The 10,863-nt window shown below is 33.7% G+C and overlaps 1 protein-coding gene across 4 annotated transcripts; it reads left to right on the top strand.

Annotated features, from left to right (window-relative positions):
* The first annotated feature begins 609 nt into the window (after nt 1-609).
* Nucleotides 610-4,288, top strand: LOC111386173 (YTH domain-containing family protein 2-like). Of its 4 annotated transcripts, XM_023010629.1 has the most exons (8): nt 610-944; nt 2,150-2,212; nt 2,385-2,526; nt 2,627-2,700; nt 2,774-3,035; nt 3,126-3,229; nt 3,366-3,881; nt 4,013-4,288. In XM_023010629.1, exons 3-8 carry the CDS (start codon nt 2,442-2,444, stop codon nt 4,271-4,273), a joined length of 1,302 nt encoding a protein of 433 aa, XP_022866397.1. In that variant the 5' UTR covers nt 610-944; nt 2,150-2,212; nt 2,385-2,441; the 3' UTR covers nt 4,274-4,288. The 4 variants fall into 4 exon arrangements, with proteins under 4 accessions (XP_022866397.1, XP_022866396.1, XP_022866394.1 ...); XM_023010628.1 differs by having other exon boundaries at nt 2,150-2,187; nt 2,774-3,229; XM_023010626.1 differs by having other exon boundaries at nt 2,774-3,229.
* Nucleotides 4,289-10,863: the final 6,575 nt, after the last annotated feature.

Raw genomic sequence — 10,863 nt, 5'->3', positions numbered from 1 at the left:
GGCCAAACAAGAGCTAAATCTCACAAAACTCATTTTGACTTTTGAAAAGTCATGCCTCTAAAAACAAAGTATATATTTTTTTTATTACATAAAAATTGAACGACTCGGCATGTAACCCAACATTTTGTCATTTTCCATTTCAATAACGATAAATTTAATTGTCAATACATTCCATGAAAGATGTCACTTTTTACCCAAATTCTTACTTTGTGCTATTTAAATGATTTTTATCATGGAAAATATTTTCCTACTTTTGTAGCATGATCATAATTTCCTTGTTTTCTATGGGGGAGTATGTTCTTATTTTCCAGGTAATTGTCTCTCTCATCTACCCCATCTTTCTTATCTGTTCATAAATAAAAAATTGATAAGTATAATATTTTATAGGTTGAAAATTAAATTAATCAAACACATTTAATTGACAGTATTCATGCAAATAAATTTAAAACAATTCAATCATCCAGAATTAACTTTCTTTTTTTGTTTTTCATGTAAGTTTCATGCTTGCCATTAAACATCCTACAAGTGAAAGTGATTCCAAATCCACCCATTGATTAAGATCCGCAATTCCCTTTATAGGACTAGGATCTTTCCTAACCCCAAAACATATACGACGTCGTACCTATCTGGCTTCTTCTCCCCGATTCCTACATTTTGTTGTATTGTCGACGAACTTCTCCGTTATTTCAGTCTAGTCGATTAGCAGGCTATTCCTGTCTCCATTGCAGCTTCTGCCAGCAAAATCTCTCTCTCTCTCTCTCTCCTCTCTCTCTCTCTCTCTATAACATATACACACTGTATATCTTTTTTGTTTTCTCTGTCCAGGGCTTTCTTAACCGCGTCTGCTTTGAAAATTTCTTTTGACAGGTAATATATGACTATCTAGAATTCAAATCAAAAGCTATCAAATTTGATCTTCCAACGAATCTTCTGTCTTGTTCAAGGTAAATTTTTATATGTATATCTGTATCTTTTAGCTTTTTCAAGATAATTAATTGGTTTCTGTGTGCTATTTCAGTTCGATATATAAATGAGAATCAGGGTTACAATTTAGAAGGTATTTAAATTAAAAAAAAAAAAACAACTAGTCTTTTCGCCGTGTGATTTTGATTTTGGTGAATTCAGTCATTTTAGTGCGTACTTTTGAATTCTGAAAAAAAAAAAAAAATTCTCTGAGATTTGTACTTTTCGGTTATTGTGCATTTCGATAATGATCTTTATATTTTTGATTTTGCGTTGTGTTCTTTTTATACCCTTGAACCCCAATTATTTCGTTTTCTATTAATACGGTTGAAATTTTTCAGGAGTTTTGGGATTTTTCAGGATTGACTGGCTGATTTGACTTAATCTTTCTTGTCTTTGTGCCATTTTATGCAAATAATCAGTATTTGTATGTGCATTGGCTATTTGCCTAATAATTTAATTTTTTTTTTCCTCTACAAGTTCTGCCACTGTTTGATTTAGCTAAAAATCTAATCTTTAGTATATTTTAGTAAAAGTTGATGAAATGTGTAATTAAGAAGTTGATAAAGTTGTTGGTCCCGTTAAATTTAATTGTTGACTTTGAGTTAGATTTTTATCAACTTTTTTGGCTAAATCAAACGGGGGCTAGTGTGTTCCGCCTCTCATTCTGTTGGGGTCTGCTTGGGAGTTTTGATTACCGGTTATGGGGTTTCTTAAAGTACCCGTTTTGGCGTGTATCAGGGGTCCGGTTTCGGGTGGTTTTTAGTAGTGTTTTTTAGAACAGTATGATGTATCGACACGGACACGTGTGTTCGGCACGATACGTTTCGGATACATCGATTCGTCATTAAATTCTTTAAAATCCTTCATTTATATAGTTTAAATTTAGTTTTATACTTATTATTGATTTTTTTTTGTTGAAATCTTTTAAATATGAGTACTTATTTATTATTTACTAATAATTTTGAATTAAAAATATATAATAGCTATAGTATGAAAGGAAAATGATTATCTTAGAGTATCTGAAGAGTGTCGGTATCGGACACGGACACGATACCCTAGTTAGAGTGTCCATGCTACATAGGTCGAATCCATGCTTTACTTTCTGAATAAGGTTTCCCTTTTCGATTACAGTTCAGCAGTAGTTCCAGATGCATTTATCTCAAGTGTTCATTGTTTCCTGCAGGGGTGGCAGTCCTGGATAAAAGTGTGTAATATTCCTGAGTAAGGATTTCTAGATAATTGTCTGGTAATTTTTCTCTAATGTATTGACTATCAAAGTTTTTCTTCTTTTATTTTTTGGTGTACGCATGTGCAGGGTGGTCTCCAGTGAGATTCCAACGTATTTTCTTTTTTCTTTTTTTGTTTATTTTTATGACTGGTATTGATGTATTTTAATATATTAAGGCATCTTTACTCAGATTCAAGGTGCTGATTTAAACGCACAATTCACTCGTCCACTTGAACAATTTGAAGCCATGTATAACGAGGGAGCCCCAGAGTTTATTGTTGATCGGGGTTTGTATTATCCTACTGCCACCAATTATGGGTATATAGGAACTGGTAAATATGTCCTACTCTGATGTCTTTTTTGTTGAGTTTGAGTTTACAATAATTAGTTATGGAACCTGATAGATTCCACATTCTGCTTCATTTTTGGTAGGATTTGAGTCACCCGCTAACTGGAATGACCACAATGGGATTTTTGTTTTGAATGGTCAAGATGTTCAGTACACCGTGAGTGGCATTCTAAGGAATTTATTATCTGGAGTCTTCTCAAGTTATTGAATATATGGATCTTGTCTTGCAGGGTTTGCCAAATGATTGTTTGCCATATGTGTATTATGCACCTAACTACGGTTATGCACAGGCTCCTTATAATCCGTATAATCCTTACATTCCTGGTTCTATGATAGGAGTAGATGGCCCACTTGTAGGGGGCCAGCAGTACCACACCGTTCCCTCTTACGAGATTCCTGTTTCTTCTACTGCATATGTGCCTGTTGCTTTTCAATCTAATCTTGATATTATCGATAATGCTGCATCTGTTAGTCAAGTTGATGGTCAAGCTCGTAAGCACAATTTGTCTTCAAAATCTCCATCTTTTACTCGGGTGTCGTTAGGGAATGGTTCTAGTTTGACTAATTCATTTAGAATGGTAGCTGATGGAACCAGAGGTAACGCTGGATGTAGCAACAAGCCCATGCCTCATGGAAGTGGTAAATCTGGTGGTTTTTCAGGCCCAGCATTGCCACAAATTCACCAGGTAAGACTCTGATGAGATAATGGCTGTTGCAAAAGGAGATATTTACTTGTTTTTCAGTGTCCAGGCTATTTTGTTCCCTCATTTCCTTTTTGTCTCTGTGGTCTGTGACATATTCCCCTGATCCTGTCTTTTGCAGGGTAGAGGTTCTCAACCCGTAAAAAATGTTTCAACTGGTTGTACTCAACCGAAGCTTGCTCTTCTTCCTGACAATGGATTATCTGGTTTTGAATCGAGTGATTGTGCCTTGGGATCTGTAGATGAAGTTAAACCCATGTTACTAAATAAGAAATTTCTAGATGATGTAAAAGTCAGTCCTGAGACCGTGGAACATAATCACGGGCCTAAAACTAACAAATCGAAAAATCAATTGGTGGTTAAATCGTACACAACAAGGGCTGGAGATCCTGATGCACAAGGAAACATAACTATTCATACCAATCAGTATAGGAAGGGTGATTTTGCTCTTGATTATGTCTATGCAAAGTTCTTTGTGATTAAATCATATAATGAGGATGACGAGCACAAGAGTATAAAATACAATGTGTGGTCGTCTACGCCTAATGGAAACAAGAAGCTAAATAATGCTTACAAAGATGCTCAGATAATAGCTGCTGCAGATTCAAGAGGCTGCCCTGTCTTCCTCTTTTTTTCTGTGAGTTACATTATTTGACTTAACTCTGTTTAGCACCTATATTATGTCTCAATCACTGTTTTGCTTTTCAATGACTTTTTCCATTATGCATCAATGTTACTGATTAGTGCTCATGTATTCTTTTGCTGAAGGTTAATGCAAGTGGCCGGTTCTGTGGGGTTGCAGAGATGATTGGTCCTGTGGATTTTCATAAAGATAAGGATTTCTGGCAGCAAGATAAATGGAGTGGTTGCTTCCCTGTGAAGTGGCACATGGTAAAAGATGTACCAAACCCCAACTTCAGGCACATTATACTAGAGAATAATGAGAATAAGCCAGTGACTAACAGCAGAGACACACAAGAGGTATGTTTCCATTTTTCTATGGTCCTATTTGATCAAATAAATCAATAAGAAGATTATTATTAGTGAACATTTTGTGTGATTTTATTCATATTTGATGTCATCTCTTTAAGTTGACTTCTAAGTGATTATGATAATACAGACAAATCCATTCATTGCTTTACTAGTTCTGGAACTAAATGAGAACAGCTGTCTTGGCTATCTAAATAACCTCATTCAGTAGTTTGTCCCTCATTAACTCAGTTCTTGTTATGTTCTTAGTTCTGTTGATTAAGATTTTTTCAAGAGTTACTAGCAGTTCGTATTGCCCCTTATAAATTTACATTTTAAGGACTCCAAATCCGACCCATTTATTATATGAATGTAGTGTGCCTTCAGTGCATTTCATGGATTTTAGATAGTACAGGTTTGCAGTTCTAATTTTACACAAAAGTTGATTCTACTGGAGACCAAAGCAGCAGTTGTAAATAAACTTGTTTGAAAAGTTGGAAATTTTAGCCCCTGTTTGATCCAGGTTAATCTCAAGTCAAAGTTAAAAATAATTTTAACCAATCATTTCATAAAAGCCACAGTTTTTCAACCACACATTTCATTAACATTCATCAAAATCTACTAAAAATCTTATTTTAATCTACACCAAACAGGGGCTTAGTTTCATTTTGGAATCCTGTCATTATCATGTGTTGAATTTAGAAATAGAAAGGTGCCTCCATTTGGCAAATTTATAAATAGAAATAGTAAGAGAAATGGTAGTGGGTCCCATGAAGTGTTTGGCTGTGACTGAATTTTGGTGAATTGACATGGAGGATCATGGTAATAAAGTAATTAGGTTTTCAAGTTTTTGAGATTTAGAGTTCCATAAATATTCATCAATATGTACATATTTTTGAAGAGCAAAGTGAATTTTTAAAATCATGTTGCGAAAAAATAAATAAATAACTAAAATTGGAGTGTTCCCAAGATCTGTAAAATGCATCCAATGTGTTATACATCTATTTTATGGGAAAAAACATGAAATGTATATGTTCATCATATTTCAGTCTAAAGATTATGGATTTTATTGATTTACGTTGTTGAATAGTTAAAGAATTTAATATAGTTTTCTTATAATTGTTCCAAGTCTCTTCTTTTTATTTAGATATTTTGGAGACTTTTATCTATGAAAATTTATATAAACCTCGTTCCTAGATACTGTAACATTGCATGTAAATACAGCTAATAATTCTATTTATAACTAATGACAACAGTAGCATGCTTAGTTTGGAGATCCGATATGGTTATTGACCTGCAATTAGTGTGAATATGTTTGAAGCTATGTAATGTACTTGCAATGAACTTCTTTGCATCATGTACATATTGTCTATCAGGATGATCTTTTTCTCAAGTTTATGTTTCGATTTCTATCTGTTCGCCTGATAATTGATATATAGTCTAAGATATTGTGATAACAAGAAATTTTTTTTGACAAAAGATTGGAATTGCAACACGACTTCATCTGTGAAATCATAAAAATGTTGGAAGATCTGAGAAATAAAAGACAACGAAGCTTTCAACACATTTGATAGAAAAATATAATCACTATCGACTTCCTGGACGGATGAATCGTAATGCGACAAAAAATAGACATGAAATGTAGTTAAGGTGCTGTCTTTCATCTCAAGACTTGCTTCATAGCTTCACTTGCATAGGTAGGGTGGATTTCATGACCATCCTTTGGCTCCACATGCATCCACTTAAGTCCACTCAATTTGTGGCGCTCAAACTTGACACAATCTTCCTTCAAAGCATAGAGAGTGTGATTTTTCTCGATCTCAACATTATGTCAAGGATGGAAACGCGTTGTCCTTTGATGAACAATGGTGTTCCTAGGTGTCACCCTCTACACCACATAATGACGCATTGCATTAGATAAAATGAAGAATAAGCACATCTTTGATCGATTATTTATACATTCTACATAATTAGGATTCCTATAATATGCAATTTGTCTGTAACTTTCGATTTCCAAAATTCTCGGACATAGATTCAAAGTACCATATTAATTTATGATCATAAGTTTCTAAAAAGGGTCTCCAGAGTTGCAAACAATAAAATGACACATTTTTTATTGAAGATTTTCTATTAAATCGATGATCAGTTAGATAGATAAGCATATGAGAAATTTAAAAACTTATGAGTGGATTAAAACTAATTGAAGAACATAATTAATTCTGTGATATTACTTTAAGATTCCAGCTTCAAATTGAGAAATGCATTCCAAATTCTGTGAGTTCTCGATAGTCGTAGAGGAAAAGAAAATTAGAATTTGTGCGCCACAAACAAAATTGATTGTCTTTGCCCATCTTTAGTTTTTAAATTGCTTTTTTTGATTTTGGAAGTCATTAAACGAAAGTATAATCTTTGCTGGATTCAATAGATTTCAGTTACACAATGTTGTTTGTGATATATTTATAGATGTTAGTGTTTTTAGATATATTTCATATGTCAATCAGTATTTTTAGTCTTATTAACATATGAAATAATATTTTATAATGATGTAAATACGAATTTTTCGTAACATTTATAAGCTATCAAAATAAGTGAAAAACGGGTCACGAGCGATACTAATTAAATTAGGCTGCTTCCAATGGCCCCAAATAGGTTTAGAGTTGGGTCAATTCCTTGAGATGTTGATTTTTTCGATCAGTTATTTGGTCAATGCTACTGAGAAAATATACCTGGTTACATCATCACCCGAGAGGTCATTTGACAACAAAATGCTCAACAGTAATTCTCAATAGTGGCCATAAAAATTGAAGCAAAGGGACTTGTAATGGTTGAGAATAGGCGAATCATCCTCACACGCCCACGAGGGCGCTCTTCTGGGACTATAACCCTTGTTAGAGTGTTCTTTATTCAGTGCGAGCCAAACTTTGTAGCTCGTTATTATGGATAGCCCATTCAGCCCTTGAGGTTACGAGACACTCAAAGGTAGCCTTTCCCCTCACATGTGGCCAGCAAGCTAAGATATACAACATAGTACAATATAAGCACATAGAAAGCTTGTCATCATACCTGCATAAGAGATATCGTTAGTGCACTTTCGAAGAATATAGTTTTAAACCCCCAATAAGCAATCTTGTCATGCTACATGAGTGTGGGAGTTCTCTAGGTTCATGACTCACTCCCCACTTAAACTGCTAATGACCTCATAGCGGACTTGTGTTTCACCTCTTCATGCATTACATACTCCCTCCAAGTTAGTGGGTCCGAAAATTCTTCCACAATTGCGGCATCATCCCCCTGATGTGCGGGTGTCCAAGTGCCCCTGCACCTCTTCTCGCAGTACCTCGTACATGCCGCCTTCTACACCACCTTCACCCTATGCACCTTTGTATTAGTTCTTGAGTAGACGGCTCTTCTGGCCGCCGCGTCACCACGCATGTCAAAGTATATCCACAAATGTCCCCCATATTCAATTTCCATAGCAATGCCTTGATCTTGCCCTTGCGAAACAAACGTTCTTACAGTCGACAAAACTACATAACGCATGTTCCCAACATTCATCAACCTCAAAGTTTTCCATCCTTGATTCTGCTTACTTTCCAAATGCTTTGCCACATGTTGGCGGTCCTAGAATCTTCTCCGCAGGAACGTACGCCATTAGTCTTAAGTAAACCAACAATGCAACGTTCGAAGCGGACCTACTATGATACCACATGTAACGGACCGCCTGTTCAACCCTTGAGGTTACGGGACACCTCAAGACAGCCTTTCCCCACACATGCGACTGGCAAGTTAAGATATGCAACACAACACAATATGAGGACATAGAAAGCTTGTCATCATATCTGCATAAGGGATATCGTTAGTGCACTTCGGAAAAATATAGTAATAAACCCGCAATAAGCAATCTTGCCATGCCACACAGGTAGGGAAGATCTCTAGGTTCGTGACTTCGTGCTCTAGCTAGATGTTTTATGATGTACTTTTGACTCGAAGGCTTTATTTATGAGGCGTTTTATCCATTTATTTTAATGAAAGCTAGTTATTGTTGCCTTACAAAAAAAAAAATAAAAAATAGTGAATTATAGTCCTTATTTAAGCCTCCTCATTCTCAAAATTCATTTTTTCAAAACTCATTTTTAACTATACATTATTTTATAAAATAATTTTAAATGTAAATCAAATTTTTTCCTTATTTTCTAAGCATTCATTCTACAAAAAATCACTATTCTAAAATACATGATCCCAAAAAATGGGGCTCAAACAGGAATTTACCAACCTGGTCCTAGATCCAGCCACTTCAACCAAATGATTAAAAATGGCTTATTTTCAAAAGCAAAATAGAATAAAGAAATGAACAATTGTGCAAGCAAATGACAAGTTTGTTGTAGAAGAGCTTTGAAGCAATCTTTTTATTTTTGTTTGAAACTAATTTTTAAAATAACTTTGTATTTCAAAAGTACTTTTAGAGAAAGTTATATTGAACCAACTTTCTCTAAAATCTCTTTTCATTAAAAGAAACACTTTCATAAAATTAGTCAAACACTCTTATTTTCAACCACACAATATTTCATAAAATAATATTACACATAAATTGAAAAAATTTCCTTCTTTTTTAACCATACATTTTCTAAAAAATATATTATTCTAAACATCAAAATTTGAAAAGAAAGACGGCCAAACAAGAGCTAAATCTCACAAAACTCATTTTGACTTTTGAAAAGTCATGCCTCTAAAAACAAAGTGTATATTTTTTTTATTACATAAAAATTGAACGACTCGGCATGTAACCCAACATTTTGTCATTTTCCATTTCAATAACGATAAATTTAATTGTCAATACATTCCATGAAAGATGTCACTTTTTACCCAAATTCTTACTTTGTGCTATTTAAATGATTTTTATCATAGAAAATATTTTCCTACTTTTGTAGCATGATCATATTTTCCTTGTTTTCTATGGGGGAGTATGTTCTTATTTTCCAGGTAATTGTCTCTCTCATCTACCCCATCTTTCTTATCTGTTCATAAATAAAAAATTGATAAGTATAATATTTTATAGGTTGAAAATTAAATTAATCAAACACATTTAATTGACAATATTCATGCAAATAAATTTAAAACAAATTTAATCATCCAGAATTTACTTTCTTTTTTTGTTTTTCATGTAAGTTTCATGCTTGCCATTAAACATCCTACAAGTGAAAGTGATTCCAAATCCACCCATTGATTAAGATCCGCAATTCCCTTTATAGGACTAGGATCTTTCCTAACCCCAAAACATATACGACGTCGTCCCTATCTGGCTTCTTCTCCCCGATTCCTACATTTTGTTGTATTGTCGACGAACTTCTCCGTTATTTCAGTCTAGTCGATTAGCAGGCTATTCCTGTCTCCATTGCAGCTTCTGCCAGCAAAATCTCTCTCTCTCTCTCTCCTCTCTCTCTCTATAACATATACACACTGTATATCTTTTTTGTTTTCTCTGTCCAGGGCTTTCTTAACCGCGTCTACTTTGAAAATTTCTTTTGACAGGTAATATATGACTATCTAGAATTCAAATCAAAAGCTATCAAATTTGATCTTCCAACGAATCTTCTGTCTTGTTCAAGGTAAATTTTTATATGTATATCTGTATCTTTTAGCTTTTTCAAGATAATTAATTGGTTTCTGTGTGCTATTTCAGTTCGATATATAAATGAGAATCAGGGTTACAATTTAGAAGGTATTTAAATTAAAAAAAAAAAAACAACTAGTCTTTTCGCCGTGTGATTTTGATTTTGGTGAATTCAGTCATTTTAGTGCGTACTTTTGAATTCTGAAAAAAAAAAAAAAATTCTCTGAGATTTGTACTTTTCGGTTATTGTGCATTTCGATAATGATCTTTATATTTTTGATTTTGCGTTGTGTTCTTTTTATACCCTTGAACCCCAATTATTTCGTTTTCTATTAATACGGTTGAAATTTTTCAGGAGTTTTGGGATTTTTCAGGATTGACTGGCTGATTTGACTTAATCTTTCTTGTCTTTGTGCCATTTTATGCAAATAATCAGTATTTGTATGTGCATTGGCTATTTGCCTAATAATTTAATTTTTTTTTTTCCTCTACAAGTTCTGCCACTGTTTGATTTAGCTAAAAATCTAATCTTTAGTATATTTTAGTAAAAGTTGATGAAATGTGTAATTGAGAAGTTGATAAAGTTGTTGGTCCCGTTAAATTTAATTGTTGACTTTGAGTTAGATTTTTATCAACTTTTTTGGCTAAATCAAACGGGGGCTAGTGTGTTCCGCCTCTCATTCTGTTGGGGTCTGCTTGGGAGTTTTGATTACCGGTTATGGGGTTTCTTAAAGTACCCGTTTTGGCGTGTATCAGGGGTCCGGTTTCGGGTGGTTTTTAGTAGTGTTTTTTAGAACAGTATGATGTATCGACACGGACACGTGTGTTCGACACAATACGTTTCGGATACATCGATTCGTCATTAAATTCTTTAAAATCCTTCATTTATATAGTTTAAATTTAGTTTTATACTTATTATTGATTTTTTTTTGTTGAAATCTTTTAAATATGAGTATTTATTTATTATTTACTAATAATTTTGAATTAAAAATATATAATAGCTATAGTATGAAAGGAAAATGATTATCTTAGAGTATCT

The sequence above is a fragment of the Olea europaea genome, unplaced genomic scaffold (assembly GCF_002742605.1).
Source record: "Olea europaea var. sylvestris unplaced genomic scaffold, O_europaea_v1 scaffold3445, whole genome shotgun sequence".
In the NCBI taxonomy this organism is placed as follows: Eukaryota; Viridiplantae; Streptophyta; class Magnoliopsida; order Lamiales; family Oleaceae; genus Olea; species Olea europaea.
Note: the sequence above shows the minus strand (reverse complement) of the source record. Positions and strands in the feature narration are given on the sequence as shown.